Source organism: Echiichthys vipera (genome assembly GCF_963691815.1).
Source record: "Echiichthys vipera genome assembly, chromosome: 5".
Lineage (NCBI taxonomy): Eukaryota > Metazoa > Chordata > Actinopteri > Perciformes > Trachinidae > Echiichthys > Echiichthys vipera.
Window position 1 is genome coordinate 16,049,527 of NC_139830.1, and position 22,165 is coordinate 16,071,691.

The 22,165-nt window shown below is 38.9% G+C and overlaps 1 protein-coding gene across 1 annotated transcript in view; it reads right to left on the reverse strand.

The window, feature by feature from the left end:
• Positions 1-22,165, reverse strand: part of grik4 (glutamate receptor, ionotropic, kainate 4) — a gene marked incomplete at its 3' end in the record, with an annotated part of 235,141 nt that overhangs the window by 111,559 nt on the left and 101,417 nt on the right. The window contains exons 3-4 of the mRNA XM_083913261.1: positions 12,280-12,444; positions 8,764-8,861 (exon numbers count right to left, since the gene is read on the reverse strand). Of these exons, the coding sequence (XP_083769387.1) occupies positions 8,764-8,861; positions 12,280-12,444 (263 nt within the window). The remainder of the gene's footprint in view (positions 1-8,763; positions 8,862-12,279; positions 12,445-22,165) is intronic.

A 22,165-nucleotide genomic window follows, 5' to 3' on the forward strand; every position in this document is an offset into this window, starting at 1 on the left:
GCAAAACACAGATAACTTTAAAAGAAAAAATAATGCTGTACTTTAAAATCTCAAAATGGCACTTTTAATAATGCACTCTTTTAATGCATTTTCTGGGTGGGTGCATCAATGTGAGTCAGAATTGTGTTTGTGGGTTTCTGGGTGTTTGCATCTATGTGTGTATATGAAAGCACAAATTCCTCATTATTGCCTACCTCCAGGGCATGAGCTATACTCCTGACCCCCAACCTCAATCCAGCGTGTTTTGTTTGCCCAGCGGACCTCAGATTCACCTCTAAATCCAACCTGAACAGCACCCTACCGAAATGCAGGAGTGTAATCTCTCTGTACTCCTGCAACCAGATGGCTTTGCAAGCCCAAAGCAACCCCTGGACTTCAGACGGGACATCAATATTCATGACCACTTCTGACACATGTTTGAATCATTGAGGAATGTGTTCTCTTTAGCAGACACAGGGATACTGCACATTTCATCCTTTACGGTAGAGGAGAAGAAGTTAGGGGTAAAAACAGGGAGTAAAAGCATTTGAACTGAAATATAGGTGGAAAAGAGCAGTGGGATAAAAACTGAATTCACATAAAATATTTGGCGCATGAAAATTTAATCACTGACATTTATTCAATTAGTCCTTAGTCCAAGGCTTTGTATGAAAATAATAAGAAGGGAATTTTAAATGGAGCCTTGTGTGAATATATGGGGGATATATAGTCCATCGACTATTCCCTCATACTGTATCTAAGTCACCACTTATGAATAAGAAACACATTTCCTCTCCTTGAGAGTCGCAGGAAACATTACACAAGAACATTGCACTACACACTCACTCCAGGTATTCTGGTTGGCTGCAGCAGCCAGCAGACAAGCCCCTGTATGGCAGCAGGTGCCTCTCATCCAAAGCTCCAGTTAATATTTCTCATCAGTTGATATTAATCCACCCTCCTTCAAAATCCTGACCCCACAGTTTGCTTGCCAGGATGCATACAATGGAAACAAACTGCCAACATGATGCACACAGTCAACCCTCTTCTCAGCAGTAGCTGTTTTTCTATTATTCCCTATAAGTGTGAAACCCAGATGGGCCCACTCCCACTCCTCTGTCGCCCCGGTGGAAATAGCCTCTGCAGCAGTGGTGGAACCCATGGAGTGATTGATAGGGAGTGGTAGATGATATGCTGATCACCTAGTGGGGTCTGTCAGTTGCAATATTGCTGCCAGTGTTACAGGCAACCAGCCACCACCAACATCTGTGGCTTTATGCTCACAGTGCGGGATTAGGTGGTCAGAGTTCTTTGTTCACATGCACGTACGCACGCTATGGAGGTCCATACGTTTCAGAATACCTACGCAGCTGTTGACTGAGTGTGTCACAATCGCATGCTTTGAAACCTGTGCAGCAAAGCAGCGGGTGACATGTCATGTAGTTTCCCCTTCCACCTCTCTTTGATTCCTTTTTTTTTCAAAATGTTTTTATTCAATTTTGCAGACAAGTGCACAAGACAAGTGCACAAGACAGAGACAAAATAAGGGAAAAAATAACAACAACACGGAGCCGCCATCCCTCCCAACAACCCATGTCAGACACGGCTACAACAACCAACCAGTGCATCATGTATTTTGAGTTGTCTAATAAAGACCCACTTCTGTCAAATCTGCTGAAAGAAAACCATGTACGGTTGCTTCATGAAATCTGTTTTGATTATAGAGCTCATAATCGTATCAGATGACACTAGGACTGCCTTTGGATTTGTTGTTCTGCTTCAGAGGCTTTTTAGGGGGCAGGCAGTAGTCAAAAGGTAACATTTGGCAGGAGCACCTGCTTGCATCCACCACCCAATCTACTGGTCTCGTGCTGAGCAGTCCTCAGAGGTATGCTGCAGACTATTCAGCTGCAGAGAATAGATTCAAGGTTTACATTATTGCACCAAGGATAGCTGGTTTATGTGCTACCGGATGAGCCTGACTTACAGTTCTGCAAGATTCCCACTCTTCATTTCATCAAGGATAACTTTACCAAGTTGGTATGATATCACCTCGGTTTCAGTTTATTCCTCTCTCAGCAGGGGAAGCCTTTTCTTTCCCACCGTGACAGACCTTTTATGTTCTCAGAACAGAACAGATTTGAGTTACTTTAGCCCTGTTCATGCAGGACTGGCATTACCTGGGGCACGATGATGTGATTTGTTATAATACCAGGGGTTTTCTTTGTTCTTAATACTGTGCAATGGTGAAATGTAACATTTACTCAAGAACTGTACTTGAGTACCATTTTGAGGTACTTGTACTACGTACGTATTTAATTTTTTTAGCTACTTTCTACTTTTACTCCACTACATCTTAGAGGCCAATACTGTACTTTTTACTCAACTATATTTATTCAATACCTAGTTACAACTTATTTTAGGTTATTAATATGACATATAATCAACCTATACAGTACATTATGATATACATTAACTGTATAGGTTAGCAAGCTTTACCAGCAGCAACATTAAAATTATGTAAATATTAATGTATCACTTATTATAATCCAGTAATATAATAGGACTATATATGATACCGAAATGGGCTGAAATGAATACTTTTTTACTCTTGGTGCTTTGGGTATATTTTGATGCTAATACTTTTGTATTCCTCTTAAAGTAATATTTCAGATTTCTATTTTTTATTGTTGGTAGAGTAAGAACTCCAGTGCAAATAACACATCATAGTTTGACAAAGCTCAACGATTTTGAAACTAAAAACACTTAATTTATAGACTACATGATTAATATCTGCTTTATGTAAAAACTAGCTGACACCATACCACTAAAATAAGGCCACGCTCACAAGGGCCATTACACAGTCATCCCCTTAAGAGTGATCATGCCGAGAGCAATGTGACCTTCTCTGCTAGACAAAGAATACACACACACACACACCCGCGCGCACATAAACACACACACACACACACACACAGTCCTCGGCTCGGGAGCTGCAGACTCTGTCCAAGCCCCCACCACAGCGACATCCTAGTTGATCAAATACGGAAGTGCCAAAAATTTCAGTTCTCCGAGTGTCCAGTAGGAGTAGTTTGCACAATAGAGCAGTTTCTCATTGACCCCCATGTTAAACAGCCCGTTTTCACAGCATAATCAAACCTACTAAAAAAACATTCTTGCCTGTATGTTTAAGTCATATCTCAATGACAGCACTTAGGAGGCTAGTTTTTATTTTATTGGAGGTTCAATTTTATGAATAGATGGGGCGCGGCCTCTTGAGTGACAGCTAGCCTCTGGCCCTCACTTCGTTCTGGAGACTAGTTGTCAGGATTAGCATGCTAACTCTGTCATCTCACCTGGACTGCGGTCATTCGTGTGGTGGTGTTACCATAAGTAACAAGATGATGTGCTCTGCGATCAACTGTATAAACAGATGGTTTAGGAACACACCGTGTTAACTTTAGCTGCTGTATAGCCTGCTAACTAAGACACATATACTAGATGCTAATCTAGAGCAGCGGGAGGAATCGGGCCGTGAGGGTCGGTGTTTTACAGTCTATGAGCATGGTACTGTGTTGAATATCAGTTTAAATCATAGATCATAAATGCTGCCTGCACTCCACTCCCGGGGCCGGTGTAATCTCCGCTAGAGACACAGGAGTGCCTGCACTTGACTCGACAAGCCGGTGTTTCGTCTTTGTTTTCCAAACTTTATTTTATATCATAGCCGGTGTAATCTCCGCTGGAGACACGGGACTCCCATTCCTGTTTATCTAGTAATGTGTTCTGTTAGCCTAGCTCCCGGGCGGTGGAGCTAATGTGAGCTAATGTAGCTAATTCTGCAAATTTTTTATTATTTGGTTGCAGTCTGGAGCCCTGCGTGCACACACACACACACACACACACACACACACACACACACACACACACACACACACACACACACTAGGAGCTGACTTCACTGATTTACACACATCAAGCCTGAGAAGGGGACCCAATCAGTAAAATCAGCTGGTGTGTTGTTGAGTCGGAATAAAAACTCCATTCTCTAAATGGCACCCGATTGAGGACCGCTGAGTTAAGAACGTCAGGTTTTTATCCTGATCCTCAGGAAACAAAACGACTGCTGGTATTCCAGCTATGCATTCCAGGTATTCAATAATAGTCTTTGATTTGATGACTAGAATGAAAACCAGTGGGGTCCTGATGACCACGACTGAGCACCACTGGGCTTGATAATTCCATGAATTTCCTGCCAGCTTTTAAGTAGTCAGTGATGGATTTTATACAGCACAGTATTCCCAAAGAAACAGGTTCCCCCTATGTGTATTCATTCGTTGTCTAATTGTTATGAAAACGATGTGTCTAAAATTGCATTTGTGAATATTTCTATATCAAAATCCCTAATCTCTTCCTGATAAACTGACTTCAATGTTTTAGGAACCATACTGTACTGTGGGTGGAGACACATTACATCTCATAACATGTGATTATAAAAGTTAGGGGCAACACCAACAACATCACTACATATTTTTTGATCTTCCAGAGACTCAAATATTTAGTGTGTTCTCCCCTTTTACTGGTGGTGAAAGAAGAAGCAAAGTGGTCCTTTGTGGCTCCCTTTTGAATTCTAAAACACAGTCTTCTCAGTGATACTGTAAGGTGAGAGACATGTCACAGCACATCAAAGTATATGTTTCCAACTAAAACGTGTGAGAGAAGAAACACTTCAAATCTTTCTTACAGTCCAAAACACTTTTCACAGAACTTGCAAAGATGACCTACATATGGGCTCAATTACATTCTCAGTACTGTCTGGCAGTTGCAGTTCTGTCCTGCTGCTCTGAAAACACTTCGCTATGTACGATAGAGCAACAACATGTCAGAGCCGATGATGACCACAAGTGCAACAGACTTGGACGTCAGTGCAGGAATTGTTGTCTTCCTAACAAAAAACAGCTACAACAGTATTGTATGAATTAATTAGGTAAGTCAATATAATAATTAACAACTCTCAGGTGTGAATTTGGATGTTCTTGCACAGAAATAGACATAACAACATAAAAAGTAAACATTGACATTAACTCAAATGGACATTAGGGGTGGAAAGGTTTATTAAAAAATCTGTCCCATTCGTGCGCTTGTCACGGTTCGGTACACACGTTTACCGTTCGGTTTATGAGGTGCAACGTAGCGTAAGCCTTCATGACCACTGTCCTTTCTCGTATCCATCTCAGCGCGTCAAAAAACCCAGCATGCTGTGAGACTTGCTCCACGCGCTCCCTGTAGGCACACGGCCACAACTCTACGCACGCTCTCGCTACGCTCTCGCTATGCTCTTCCAGTGGGTTTTTTGAATCCTCTTGGCAACAGTTCGCTAAGCTCCGCTCTGTTTGTTCGTTTCTGTCTGGTCAAATCCGTGGTTCAATCACCACATCAATGTCTTTTTCTACTCTGGAAAAAACGCCAGTTCACCAGAGAACGGACAGAAGTTTTAGTATCTGTCATTGTGAAGCCTGTGTTCACTCTGCAGCCATATCTGAGTGTAAAGAGGATAAGTAGAGAAGGCATTTTCAGAAAAATCATGCTACTCTGCATTTATGTTACGTTCATTTGTGTCAGTCCAGTTTGTGATGAATAAACTAATGTTTCATATGTGCTTGTCAGCGTGGTAAAGTAACTAGTAACTGAAGTAATCAGATAAATGTAGTGCAGTAAAAGTAGAATATTTCCACTGATTTGTAGTGGAGTAGAAGAATAAAGTAGCATGAAAATAAAATACTCAAGTAAAGGACAAGAGCCTTGAACTTTTCTTTAGTCCAATAATTGAGTGTAAACCTCTGGTTAACAGGTTTGTTCATTTAACAAGGATTGTTTTTTGACAAGCTTGTTGCATTTTGATGTTGTGACTAATATTTACATTGATAAAATAAAGACAATATACTGTATGCACTCCTATGTCGCTGCATTGTTTTATCCATCACATTAATATCCATTAATGTGATGCTCATATTTTTCCGGCCCCTCGTTTTGGATCATTTTCGTCAACCGGCCTCAATTCCAAATTAATTGAATAGCCCTGATGTAGCCTATTTCAGTCAGTTCAGTGATTGCTGTTTGTGCGTATTTTAGTGCAAGAAAACCTATTTTCTTCATTTTTTCTAAGATTTGATAATGTAAAAGTGTTTATATTCTTACCTAGAAGGCAAACAATTGTTTACCTTTTTGCCAACTAAATATATAAACGCGTAAATGCCGCCTACTGTCTCCTACTGTTTCAACATCTCACTTCACTTTCATTTAAGATTGTTACAGTAATCCCTAAACAAGCTGCCTCATTATTTCAGTTTTTGCATGATTGCATGACATGTCCTTAAGAATATCTGATAAATTGTTTTTAATTATTAGGCTACAGATCTGATACATGGTATTTTTAGAATCTAAAAGAAACAGAATAAAACAACCGAACCGAACCGAAAAACCGTGACCCCGAAAACCATGATATGAACCGAACAGTGGATTTTGTAAACCGTTCCACCCCTAATGGACATATATAAATATATTTATATTTATGTAAAGTATCTAATATATATTGTAAAATATAACACCATGACAATAGTAGACTAATACAACAACGAAGTAAAGTGGATACCTGATGTATTGACAGTATTGTCAATATATGACTGATACTCACTTACTAACATAATTTAGTTTTTGTCATTTTCAGTGAAGGGCTATTACTTAGTTCCAAAGCTTACTGCATACCTGGCATACATTTGAGCATCATTTTGTTTAATGTGTTGCCATCAATCCCAAGCCAAATTATGGACACTATGGGGCTCTGGTGAAAGGGAATTATGAAGGAGAACGACTTACAAAGCTCTGGGTAACACTTCTATCACAATAACAATACTACTGAAGTAGTCTGTATTCACTGTTTAACAACACACAGATTAGAAAAGAAGAATAGGAGCCACAGCTGACAATGGAATGCAGCTCTCAGCACAAAACATGTTAAGCCCTTGACCTAAAAACAAGTCCATCTAGAGCATTTGGGAGAAGACGTTTGTTAAGAGTGATGCAGTATTTCATTTGAGTGGATGGAGATGGACACTCAGCTGGCATATCAAACACTTTAATCTGTATATATTAATATCGTACATTTGATATTTTATATCTAAATAGTTTTATATATATTGTTTTATATTTCTGTTTTTACAAATATATGTTATCTGTATAATATTGTTGTTGTTAAATATGTTGTTTGTATAGCTGGAGTTTGAAACGAAAAACAATTTCCCCCTGGGATTAGAAGTATTTCTGATTCTGATTCTGATTCTGAAATGTTTCTATGAAGCTGTCGTTATGTGTGGTAACACATATTCTTTCCCCAGGCACTGCAGCAGTTCTGAATTATAGAGTGTAAATACTAAATACCATTCAGACTACAGAATTAGTGATAGGATTGGCCGGATGTAGTGTTTTAAGGACAAAGACTTGAGGACAGCAGATCTTATAATCCTTCTATCTGTGACAAATATGGAAGATATGCTGAGTTTTCAAGAATTCTGGTCATCCAAAAGATTTACCCACCCTTTCACATGTGCAATAAGTATAGATAATTAAAGGTTAGGTTTCAGTCAGTGTGGAGAAACTGTGAATCTATAGGGCCGGTATCAACTCCTTAGGGTATTTTATGACTGTTCTGTATGTATCACTTAACAACCCAAAGTCTTTAATATTCATACAGTAGTATTAGCACAGTTTTTCAAAGCAGTAAGCCCCGCAAGTCAGTGCCACTGGAGATTTTAAGCAGCAGGGAGTCCATGGTCTGTCTACCACTACAACAGACTGATGTCTCATTAGAAAGACGAGCTGTACTGTACCAGAGGACATTATAGAGACCGGGATGGTAATGGGATGTCTTCTAATAGTCATGCTGATCAAATTCATGCAGTTAAAAAGGCGGTTTCTCTGTGGACCAAATCCAATTATGGCGGGGAGCATACCAGATGTGAAATCTGAATGATTGATAAACTGAAGGAAAGCTGACATGTAGTTTTTTAAAATCTGCAGCAGTTAGTACATAGGAGATAATGTAGATGCAATCAATATTCACTTTAAAAATTTAACTAGATTTCTATACAAGAGTGTAAAACAAAGTGTAACAAATTTAGTAAAAGTGCCAAAGCATGACAGTAAATCCATCACAGATATATTCTCTGACTTGTAATTGATTTTTATCTAGTTTATGGTTTTGTATAATTCAAAGGTGCTCCGTCTCTTGACATCAGACAGCGAAACACGCCATGTCAGAGTTCAGACAAACCAATTAGCCTCCAGCTGGGATCTGCTTGCATGCAGTCAGGCCCTGAAGCCAAATCCACTCAGTCATGTTTGAATTGTGGAAAACATGTTTTTCTTCAATTTTCAGAAAAGAAAACACAAATGTTTTACTTCTGCATTTGTTTGTTATTATTTGTTTCTAGAAATAAAACCTCAAAACTGTGGCTAGAAAGTCTTGGTGGGCCAAACTGCTCTAAGCTAATGAGGGGAATGGAGGAAATAAAATGTCCAGCCTTGAAATAAAGACCTTTGACACCGTTGAGGTATTTCATCATTTTCACTAACAAGTTGAATTTCATTCCCCCTCAATCTCCGACAAAAAACATACAGCCGCTAATGAGCATCATTGTTCCAAACTCTGTGTTTCTGGTCACATTTGGGGCAACACACTGCCTAACATGCCTAACCTGCAGCTGCCAGCTGGATACATAAACTCACCTCCTTCTCTCCACAGATATTGCTGATGATGGAGTTGGAGGCCGGGCTGGCAGAGGGACCGAGGACCGCCACCACCCCTTTCGACATGATCTGGCACACTGAAAGCAAACAGAAAATTACTCATTGAGAAGGGAATGGATACAAAATTCTATCCAGGAAAGTATTGGCTTTTTTATAGAATCTGAGTCATTTAAAAACAAAAAAAGGCAGTCTTCAGCCGTATGTTAATGGATGCATATGCTGACTATTTCAACCTCTAAACAGATAGCGGCCTGAGCCAGCACTTCTACTGTCTCAAGGGAACCTGAACCTACATGTGTTAATGAAACCTGCACAAGACCAAATGCATTAATCCTAATTAATATGCCTAACGTGATACACATAAAACAAACAGTCCTATAGACCTTGTAAAGCTTGTGGGAGGAACTGATATTCATATCAGAAACTTGCATATGTGGAGACAGAAAGATATAGAAAAAGGGAAGAGACACTGAAAGATAAACAGAGTGACAGACAGTTACAAAGGCAGACACAGGAATAGTGACAGCAGCAATATCTGGAGGCTTAAAACATAAAATCTGGTATTTGAACATTTACACATGAATGCCATAATATCCCTTAAAGTGACACACACATCTCATCTTGTTTTCCGCATTCAACACTTACAAGGACTGATTTTAAGGCTTTACTTTTGGGGACGGAAACATTTCAGTGAATGTGAGAAGAGCCAGACTGATACAGGTTTTTTGAGAATGTTGAATTTAGAGGGGAACAATATTTGCAGATCATAGACATAACGTCCAATAAAGTGCATTTTTGACTTGGAATAAAAATAGACCTTTCTATGTGGACTGAACCCCAATATGACTCTGCAAAGGTACTTAAAAGGCTGCTTTCTTACACAAAGAACTTTATTAAAGTTAAATAAATAAATTTATACCTAAAATTTACGACATTGTCAACCATTTCTAGAAATGACACTTAAAAATAAAAAATAAAGAATGAATAAAAATAAAATAGCCAAATAACCATCAGTACTGTATGTTCTATATCAGTCAGTTGCTGATCATTTAATTTGTGAACCACATCTTAATCACCCCAAGCATCTTTGTGGGCATTATATGTTCTGTATAAAACGTTTTGATATTGGCACACATCAGACAGCATATACAAGTATACGTGTGACCAGTAGGGCTCTAAATGTAAGTTTTACTTCTCTCTGATGTACACAAGCCATATTCCTTAATCTCCCCATACTAGAAAGCAGAATACCATTTCTTGTGAGTTTATAATCCCTGGCTTCTAATTAAACCACTACAGTCAATGATGTGAGATATGCCTAAGTACAGACACTATGTATATGTGAGCATGTGTGCATAAGTACGTGCAGTGATAATTTGGTGGCGGTTATTAGGGCAAATGCAGAGCATTAACCAGCTATGTGTGTGAAAAAGGCAGAAGGGGACCGTTTCTGAGCGTGAATCCAGAGGCAGTGAATCGAATGATTAATAAGTAATCCCTTAGTCACCCATGGGGCCTGTAAGACATGAACACACTGACACCTTACACAAACACCTACATACACATGCACACATTTATAGTACCTGCACACACACATTTGCACCTGTCTGCATGGCTTGACCAAATTATGTAGCTGAATGATTTGAATGCCAGCCAACGTGTTCCTGGCCCATGTGACACTTTGATTTGCTGCACAGCTAGCATTGTGTGTGTATACGAGAGAATGTGCATGAAAAGTCTTTGTCAGAACTCCTCAACAAAGTTTATTTGTTGCTCCCTGGACATCCACATCAGTGTCACAGTGTCCATTAACGCTGTGAATTGTTAGAATATTACTGTGCTTCTCACCACGGTCAAATTACAAGGTCAGTAGGTCAACTAAAGTCCATTTTCTCCACTTTACATTGATTTTTGCTGATCAATAAAAGCTAATGGATACTAGGAATGATTAGAGAGCTGTAATGAGTTTGAAACGATTGACAAGTTTACTGATTACAAGAGGACGGACTAATGGATAGACAAAAATTAGCAGAAATACCAAGATGGCCACATTATATCCATGTGTACACAAAAACAAGATGCAGCGAAAAAATCTTAACTCATCCAGCTGCAGGTGATGGTGCTCGCAAGTTTCCTTTCAGATCTTAATGGTTGAAGATGTCTGGGGAATAACATTCTCCGCTGGCCATCAGTGTCCTCCAGTGCACACACGGCGGTAATAAAGCAAACATTTGCTTGAGTTATGTGGCTTTATACACAATTTATATCGGTTTCCTGCCAGTAATAGCAGGGACTCATCCGTTTAGGTGCTGCATACTAACACAGACGAGAGTGGGTGCTTAAAGGTGGCGGTGGGACTTTTCTAGGCAGGTAGAGGTCCCCCTCTGATATTTCTATCTAACTGCAGCCATTGATCCGTCACTAATCCAATTCCTGCCTCTAATTACACACACACACACACACACACACACACACACACACACACACACACACACACACACACACACACACACACACACACACACACACACACACACACACACACACACACACACACAATTCAGCATGCACACACCAACACACGCTACTTTAAACACACGCAGGGAAACATAAAAGACAGGAAAACCCATATCTAAGAAGGGTTTGTAGTAAAGCAGGTGGAGAAAGTAATACAGTTTCTTGTTGTGGTAAGTGACGCCGGGTTTCCATGATTGAGCGGCACCACTGAAGCTCCTGAGTTTGTTGTATTGAAAATCAATCCCGACACTTGTTGTCATAGCTGTTTAAATTGGTTGTTTTCTGCAGACACATACTGTGCTTTATCGATTTTGGATAGTTTTCATTAAAAATTAAAAAGACCAAACCAATAAACATTGGGGTGTGAGACAACAAGTCACCACCTAGTGTACTAATGATCTGGCTTGCCTTTAAGTAGAAGCATTGATACAATTGATAAAAAATATGTATTCCAGCTTGTGTTAATGAAGTCGCCCTCAGTGATGCATGTGTTACATCTCTGTGATAAATTACTGGAAATCTCTTAATGACCCATTTAAACAGGTCATCTCTGTTTTGAGAGACAGATATTAAGTAATTTTTACATATGACACAATTTATTTTTTTTATCTGCCCTGCCACAGCAGAGTTAAAAGCTGCCAAACTACAACCCTGCAAACAAATATAAACACACTGTTTGAGGTCTCCAGTTATCAAAACATGACAGCTCATTTTGTGTTCCTGCACCATGGCAGTCTGTGATCTATTTTCAATAATTAGTTTGCTTCTGTTTGACGAAAATATTGTTAAACCAGACGGACGTATCTCAGTGCAATTGGGGAGGGGGAGATCGGAGAGACAGAGTGAAAAGAAGGCAGAGGGCTGAATTGAAATGGCTGATGTCTTTTTGACATCAGCCTGCTACCCATGACCCATTACCCCACATCAAACTTACTTTTGCACTCCAGTTAGTTGACATTCCTTCACTGTGTCACTTACTTGTCTCCCCCATCTCATATTCACTGTCTCTGAGCAGTTCAAAGATGTCGACCTCCAGCTTGCCAGTGGTGGAGCGGTTACTGCTCCTGTTGATGCTATCTTTGGCCAACGTGATGGCCAAACGCTCCCCTCTGCTGCACTCCATAGGGTCATCAAGGATGGCAGCTGAGAAGAAGGGAAAGGAAAAATGGGTTGTGAGAGTGAGAGAGGAAGAGAAAAAAGGGAAGAAATAATCATCCACACGGATAACTGATGTTTTTCCACATAAATGAAAACCAGGGTGACCCATATGGCCAACAATCATTCTGTCTGAGAAACTGTTAGGACAGGGTATGTATTTAATTTCTTTTATATCTACAAAAGTTCAATCCACTGAAAGTGTCTGGATCTATTAGCACTAATACTTAGGTGGCATTTTGTGCACACAGCTCTCCATTAATCTAGAGTGCTCATTATGGCAGGTATTGTTGTTAATAAATCCATACACTTTAGGTGCAGCTTTATGTGTCTGGAATCTACTTTTGTTCTGAAAGGGTGAGTGCTACTGAATGTTAATATGGGATTTGTGTGATAAAAGCTTGAAACCTTAAAAGGTTTAAAATATTAAGAACACTTCAACTATATATTCATAACATACCGACCACAGCAAAAATATACATTCATACTACATACTGTTTAGCTTTCAGAGAGGCAGTGTAGAGACTTAAAACTCTAGTCACTGCAGCAGCTTTACAGAGACGCTACACTGCCTAAGTCTACTGTAATATTTATCAATTTGCCATAGAAGCAATAAAGAATGATGAGACAACATTTTATACTCAGAAATTAGTCATAAACATTCTCTATGTAATAATGCATTTGTTGTATTGACGTATAATTATCAGAAAACGGATGCCTGTCTTAGCTATGCCAATTATAAAGGGATTGGATCCAGATAATATATAAATAATAACCTCTTCTGATTTTATATGCAGAAAAAATAATGCAATTTCCCAACAATAAGACTGTAGAGACTGGTTTTATTGATTTTATCATCCTAAATGTATTCTGTGACCTTTAACAGTACAGATGTCTGATTGTCATCATGGGCAATTAGGGAACGTAATCTTTTCACGTCGTTTTCAAACAGGAAATGTCATGGAATTACATAGCCAATATACTTTTATATGTGCTGAACAATTATTATAGGCCTAATCATGAATTTCATTTTTTCTATTAGGACATGATGCTTGACCCCAACAGTTTGTGGAATCAGAAGTATAATTTCAAAGGTCACCAAGGGGCCTGGCTATTACTTAAATGTAATAACATTTCACATCAATCACTTAATTATGTTTCAGGCCAACTGCATGCACAACTAATATTTATATGACATAGCTCAATAGTTTTAAGCTGAAGGGTAGAAAAGAACACACAATAAAAACAGCAGCAGCCGTCTAAATGTAGGCTTTGTAATTAATGTAATTGTAATGGGTTAGGACAAAGGTTCTCACGCTAAATAGATTGCATTTACAGCTAAAGCAGACATAAAATTCACCCATCCGTAAAGGTGTGAAATTAATAAGGCACAAAGAATACAATTAAGTACAACTTGGCAGAGAGGTAAATGTACTGTAGCCAGAGAAAAGACTGAGAAGAAAAATAGAGAAAAAAAAGATGGACGACAGAAAGACTGCAGGTTGAGGCTTTGTGGCTTCAAGCCTAATCATAGCAGACGTGCAGAGCTACATACAGAGCTGGACCGTGTTTGAAATGACCTTTTCCCCGCTGATCACACAGTTGAATAAACAACAACTAGCTCCAGCTTGCAAAGATGAGACATATCCGCTCGTCTGATTCTGATATCATTATGGGGAGTCACAGCAAGCCAATATCTACATCCAATTAAAATGCTTTGCTAAGGAGCACAGAGAAGCAGTGACAGTTCATCAGAGGTTATACTCGGATGGAAAAGCTGTAGACAAAAGACATATTTCTTTATTTACGGACTCCCTCTTGATCACGTACAGTAAGGCTTTACAAGTTTTATGTTTTTTAAAACTCAAATATAAAACTCATAAATATTCATCATTCATCTCTCTAGACTTCTCTCTGTACGAGGATCAACACTTTAAATTCAGAGGGAAAAAACCCTGTGATGGAGATTAATGTTTACACAGCAGTTGGAATTTTATGGTTTCAACATTATTTCTTGTCGAGATCACGACTAAAAATATTAGACCTTTCTTATGTGTAATTTGACCATTGCCATGTCATAACTGCATGTAATGCATTTGATGGGGTCACTCGTGGTGACAAACCCAAAGCAGATTACTGACTGACGCTGCAGTTCCCCTGAGCACTATGGAGCACTTCAGTGTCTTTCAACTCCTTGTTTTAGCTTTACTCTTTTGGTTCACTCTCACTGCTCTGATGAGTATGGTTTTCAGGTGCAGGCAAATTTTTTATTTATTAGCAAAAAGCACACCACTGAATGCTATCTATCCGCACCAAACAACAAGTTAACAACAACTTCGACATATCAACTGAAAAGGTGATGATATCAATATTGTGTTTACAGCTTGTTTCCAACGACCCAACTGGCCACAAATTCATTTATTGCCATTTTCACTTTCAAAATGATTAAAAAGCATTAGTGTGTGTGTGGGAACTCAAACTATGAGGCTGAAAAGCTCTGTTGTATAGCTGTATTGTCGAGCAGAACAAGGTTTGGTTGGACGAAACATAAAACTCTACAAATTAAATGACAATGGCCTTACAACAAGACAGATTAAAGAATTGTTTTCAGCTGGCAAAGAAGTTACACATTACTGATATTTTCTCTTGGCCCCTTTAGTTGTTCTTTTTTTGTGATCTTGGAGTTGCTGAGGATTAATTTAATTTAGTGCCCCATCCACAGTGACCTCAGCAATCTTTCTTTGTGAAGAAAATAATTTGAAGATGCTCAATTTGTTTTGGTTGTCTGAAGGTTGTATGTTGTATATGTTTTTGACTGTTTTCTTGTTATGGAACTTGAAGTTTGAGCTTGTGAAACTTGAGCTTGTTTGTTATGATTGGTCATGTGACCATCCTGGTTGTTGTTCCTGTTCAGTGTCTTGTAGGCCCATATGGGCTGGGAACCATATGGCGCAGAACACATAAATAAATAAACAAATCAATCATTTAGCCACAACTGAGAATATCTGGTACGACAAACAAACCGAAATTGAGTCAGTCGAGTGTGCATGAAAAATAACGGATATGAAGAAAATATATTTTCATAAAAGGCTTGTATATGTTGTTATAAATAGCACAGTGTTTTCTCTGACATCCATCTCTCTCAGGTCTTTTGGTTCTTTAACTGTGCCTCACCCTTTCTTTCCTAAAATGTCTTTCATAACCTTTCTTTTGAAATGTCATGTTTCTTCTCTCAGTCACTAGGTTTCGTCTTCTGTCGCTCAATCCTTTAAGTCAAAATGACGGACAATTTTCATGAAAAAAATGCCTTTCCCATAGTTGCATCAGAAATAAAATTATCACTAAAATGTAGAGAATTATTTCAACTGAAATTCCTTCTTACACAGTGCAAATCTATCCACACGAGTAGTTGTACGCCTATTGAATGTAACTTCTGACATGTCTTTGTCTCCAAGGAATTGACTGCCATGAATTGATTGTTCAATTCATGGCAGCTGGCAAACAAGCAAGACTGTTTTCACACAGTAAAAACATGAGCTCGCCCTTGATCCATCTCAGCCAATCAATGAGTAGCCCAGAGGTACGCTGAGGAATAGCGGGCTGTGGATTGCGGAAGACAGGATCAGTGAAAGGTAGGTAAGGAATGAGAATTCCTCAGAGGTAACGCCGCATAGCACAGGAAAATGATCTCATGGGGCATTTTAAGCCTGACATGCAGATGTTTTTCTTATGTAAACATGTCAACCTCCGGCTGACATCAATCACACCACCCTTTAACATTAAAGACAAGCAGTATCAAACCATTATGCTGTATAAACTTGAAACATTTGAAAGCTCTTATTGCATGGAGCAAGAAATTTTTTCACCTTTTAAGAAATACAACTAGGCACCTCTTCTTGTAGATTCACATACAAACACACATGCACATACTGCCATCAAAGTTTCTGTTTCCTATCCTTCTCTCGGCTTATTCCTTCTGTGGAGACGTATCACAAGAGCCACGGAAGTCTCTGAGGTGTGTGTTTTGGGAGTGAACTATGGAATTGCTGGTAAATGTAAGTCAGAATCAAGGCATTGGACCTCGACCTATGCCAGGGGTCCTGCGGTGTAAAAATGAGTAATGGAGCCCTACTGTAGAACAAAAGAGGAGGGTCCAAACACAGGCTTGCATAACCTGACTCTGCAAAGCGATGCTTTTTGTGACACAGAAGCTTGAAGTGTCTCTGGAAAGTGGCAGCCAAGGGTAAAAAACTCATTATCCTTCTGAAGGATCTGCTGGCTTCTCTATTAACTCGATGGCTGCATCTCTCTTTCCATCAGATCAAGTGCTAAATGCAGATCAAATGAACTAGCGCTTCACCTACTGTACAAGATAATTAATGGTAATGTGCTCTCCAACTCATGGGCTTTGATTGGGGAGAAAAACATTATCTGATAGGGAGAGTGGGGGAAATAGTTCAGAGGGTCTTGGCTTTTGATCAAATAAACGCTTTTAAAGAATACTGATACTGTAAAGTTATTTAACACCGCGTTCATTTGAATTGGAAGTCAATATATGTGTTCTCAGTGGTTATTATTACCTTGAGTGATTGCTCCTCTCACCTCAGGTAAATGAGAAGCTAGAATCAATTCACAGTGAGGAATGAACACACTGATGGCTTGTACTGAATAGTTCAAAGCTTCATTTATAATGTTGACAATCAAATTTCTAAATCAATATTCAAAGGCTGTGAAGATTTTTTTTGCGTGTCTATGCAATTTGTTTAACCCCGATATTTCTGTAGTTGCAGAGAAAGACTAGGCTACACTAATATTGATAGTATAATGCTATATTTAGACTTAGATTACAGTGGTGGCTGTGAAGGATTGTTTCTGCAGCTGGGGGAACTCTAAAAGGTTGGAATGGAGGAGAGATTTGTGCAATTTAACACTCAATCTACCACCACACCGTGCCAAATTCTGTTCTGAAATGTAAATATTTATCAGTGACTTTGTGAGATGACAGGAACCACCTTCACATTCACTGCATAGCACTTGCTGTAAAAACCACCTTCTTCTATAGAAGTGGTGAAGTATACCAGCAAACACCAAATTAATCAGAGCATGCAGGGCCAAATTGCCTCTTAAATTAAAATACGACCAGTTGCTGAGAAACAGTGTAGCATTTAAAAGGCTATTTTTAAAAGGGGTCTGACCGTGCGATGCAATCACTCCACATAAAACACACAGTGGCTCAGCGGTAGAGCGTGCAATCCATGTGGTCCATAACAAAAAAAAACCACAAAGCACTGATCCAACTATAGAGTGTTTGAAACTGGAACACTTTAAGCAACGTTATGTCACTTCACCTGTTAAACTTTTTACACAGTTTAGATCGCATACACTTGACTGAATGCATACACTTGACTGTCCTACTGTTATAACAGACATGTAAACTCACCTCAGACACGCGCCTCATTCATGGACTTACAGCGGTGCACCACTGCATAGTGAATCACTGATGTATGAAACTGCCAATCAGATTAACAGGAGGAGATATTATTTCGTAATTATTTTATAGCCTTACTGGATTGGATTGATGCCTACAACATATTTGTGTCGATAAAACTGACGAGTTATATCCATTAAAGAGAGTTGTTTTAATCTGATGAATCATTTTATTCTATTTTGGAATTCTGTCCAAGGATTTTGTCAATAGAAGCTTCAAATGTCAAATAGTTAAGTTCTGACATCGAGTAATAGTTATTTGCCCAACAGGTCAAGAAAGTGTATTAGTTAAATTGCTGCTATTTAATTGTCCAATTCAGACAGACATTGTGAAGGTATTAGATGCACAGACATCTGCCTGTTTGACCTGTTTCTATTCAGACGTGTTTTAGTCTTCCCCGAGAAATAGCTCACACATCTATCTACTTATACATTCTACAGTATACACTGAGGCTTTTTGCCATTCTAAGACTGAGCATATGTTTTATTCAAGACATTAGCATCTTTGTTCTTCCGTTTAATGTGATATTCTTAAATTCTAGCTATTCAAGGTAATAATCATCAACTTTTTCTTCAAACTGTGTCAACTACTCTGGCCTCAAAGAAAAATGTGACTCTCTAAATCATTGTTTAAAGATGGTACAAATCTATTACCAAAGCCCAATGTACGTGTAATCCCTGGGTGCTCCAAGTGTAAGATATCTTGGTACCATTCTCCCACCCTGCCGTTATCTTCTATGTTGATCATCCCTTAAAAGTATTGGAAATACTTACGATACTGCCTGAAATTCTAGTATCGGTATCCGCGAGCATGTTGGTCTATGCATTGATCCAATACCGCTTAATTTAGCCCTCAAAAACTATAAACTATAAACAAAGTGTTAACCTGGTACATAATTAAGCAATCATATCACATCCATACTACAGTATATTTACATGTATATTAGGATTGACACTGTACAATTAATGTGGTGTTGTTTTAGGTCTGTAATATGACTGGGATGCTGATAGTGGTGTGAAGACCGATCACCTCAAGTGCTCTTGTTTTATCAGCCTGCTTATCGGGCCTTGTTCATCGCAAACACTCCTTTCCACAAATCCTGGCATCGACTTCTACTTTAGTAACTTCATTAGAGGTCTGCTTGTTTTTGTTGTAGTTGGCTGATTAGTCCACCCTATCATGTGTTCAGGAGGGATCTGATTTGTTTTCCCTGAAAACATGCCAACACACAGAAACAGAGCTGTATACTAATGCAGGTTTGTATAGGGCTTAATGAAAGCATCAACGGAGAAGCCACTATGGGCCAGGCTTTGCACTTGGATGCCTTTTAAAAAATACAAAATAACGAAGCAGCTCATTAGCTAATCAAACTCTCATGTGGGGCATTGATTCATAATTTTAGCTAATTTAGTTTTAGTTTAGTTTAGTTTAGTCAACGCCAGCCTTTCTGTCTTTCTGCTTTAATACACCAGATTTGATTCACTGGTTCATGTATCAAATCTTACAGCTGCTACTTTGTGTGAGATTTAAACTGAAACTTTACCACAGAACAAAAGGCTGCGATTCAAATAAAGACTTCAGTTTATATGAGATGTAGAGAACAGTAAATGTGAAGGTCATGTACCTCACAATTAGAAAATGCAAAGGGATGTCCTCTCTCAACTCTCCCATTCAACTGCTTTTAGTTTAATGGGTTTGCACATTTTGCCCTCTTTTCACAGAGGGAGGCTAAAGCGACTAAGGAGGTTGATTAAAATTAAAGTTCCTTGTCCCATTTTTTTCTTCAAGCGATCACATGCAGATGATTTCATGGTTGTGTTACTTCACATTGTCCATCCTAATTTCAACTAAAACGTCAGTCTTCACTTTTATCAAAGAGGGTTATACACATGCACATGTACACATAACATATGCTATGTTTATAAAAATAACAAATCTACTCATCTAGTTTCAAACAGCTTGTACCTTTCATTTCAAAAACATCATTAGAGTGGTTTAATTCCTATTGCAATTTTTTATTTTTTTTCTACATGTTCCTAATGGTTATACATCAAAAACTCAACTAATTTGATATTTTCAAAATTCTATAAACAGCATTTCTCGTTTGTTTGATGGCTGCTTTGACATTAATTAGCAGATACTCTATACAGCTATCACAGCCTCTTCACTGTCAGATATTTACCTGTTTATTTTTGAGCGTGCAAATGTGTGTGCATGTACCTGCATGTGTGTAACAACCATGCACTTGTGTATGTCGGCAGAGGAAAATGTTGTGCATCATGTTTGTCTAATAGCTGTTTTATTCACTTGGAGAAGCATGACTGCGGACTATACCACATCCAATCTGTCTGCTTGTCTAACTGTATGGCAAATGGAAGTGCTAGTTCCACTCTTTAATCAATCTCATCCGCAAGCCCTGTGGTGTGCACAAGGAAGCGGAGGTGCTATCTTACATAATTAGAAAACCTTGCTTATGGAGGACCCGGCGACAAGAAACTGATTTCCTGGTGTCACATAATGTAATTATGGCCCACACACACCTATCATAATTTATGTGAGTGGACTGATGTGTTAAGTCTCATTAATCTGAGGCTGAATGCTAACGCCAACTCTACTGGCCTGTAAAACTTCTAACAGTCATTTCAGTTAATGTATTTTCAGTCTGAAGTTTATACATCTTTTGTTGTCACTGGAGGTAAATGGCGACAAAGCTGGATCCGTAAACGTAGAATTAAATGGGACGTACTCAAATATTATGATAATTGAAAAAAAAAAATCACATTTTTGTGAACAAAAGGAAGCCTCTAATAGAGTCCCACTGGGCCTGTGAATGTAACAGCCATCCATAGAGAAGCACATGAGGGAGCGTGGCCTTTGTTTCCCAATGTCCCTGTATAAAGAACTTGCAAGGGCTGTAGACAAAGACTGACAGACAACATTGAGATAAAGAGATGATAATTAGAACGCTGTAATCTTACGGTTCTCCTTGATGCTTTCTGACAGCATTTCTCTGCAGACCACCTTTTGCCACATTGGCTAAGAATTCAATTACATTTTCAGTTCAATTTTATTTACAGTGCCTAATCATAACAAAAGTTATCTCCGGACACTTTACAGGGGTATAGACCACACTCTATGACTTATTTATGGTTTACATAGACCCAACAATTCCCCCAGTGAGTACGTTGACAACAAAAACCTTCCCTATAACAAGATAAAAGGAACATCAAAGAATAAAGCTTCTGATGTTTTACTCACAGCAGCCAGGTCAAGTAATTATCAAATAATCTTACCATTACACTAATGTGAGCAACGTGGTAATGATGGCTGAAATGACATTCCAGTAGATGTAGAAAGTAGATTATTAAATACCCATGCACCAATGTCACCCTATGAAATAGATCGACGTGACAGTAAAATAAACTGAAAAGCAAGGTTCAAATACTTGATTGTGGAACCTCACTATCACCTCAACAGAATCCATGGTCTGTCTACTGTATTGCCAATTTCTCAAAGAACAAGTGTATGTAAGAGGAAATAAAAGAGGGAGGGGAAAGAGAATATATACAGTAAGTCAGAGTCCCAGAATGCACTGCACTGTGGTTGTGGATGAGAGACAGCATGATGACAGGGCCGTGTCAGATAATAAACGCTGGTTGTTTGCATAATATGCAAGTGTTGCCGTATCGTGCTCTCTTGTGTGTACTTGACATGTCGTCTTGCATGTCTACACGTGGCGTATTTGTATTTCAAGTGTATCTAAATACAGTATATATTTATGATCTGAGTTATGACTGAAGGCTCATTTCACTCAGGGGAATAATGAGCAGAAGGTCTTCTCCGCCATATCTGTGAGACAGGACTCTTGGGAAGGTAGGTGCACGTGTGTTACTGTTTAAGTGTTTGTGCGCATTGTATGCATTTGTGTCTTGGGAATCGTTGTTTATATAATGCCACTCTTTATTTAATTTCTGCTCCACTTCAGCTTATTACCTGGCACCACTGCAGAGCCACGTAGTTTAAAAACAACAGCTAGCCAAGTGCAAATACACAACTAGCTGATGCAGTACCTCAGAGGCCTTAAGAGCTGCTGAATCTGCTGAGGCAAAACAATATATAATAAGTCCCCTCACCTCTTATTTTTCTTGATTGCAATGAAAACAGCTGCAAAGGTGGTGGCGGTACTTCACTTAACAAGCAAAAAGATGCCAAGTGTGACAG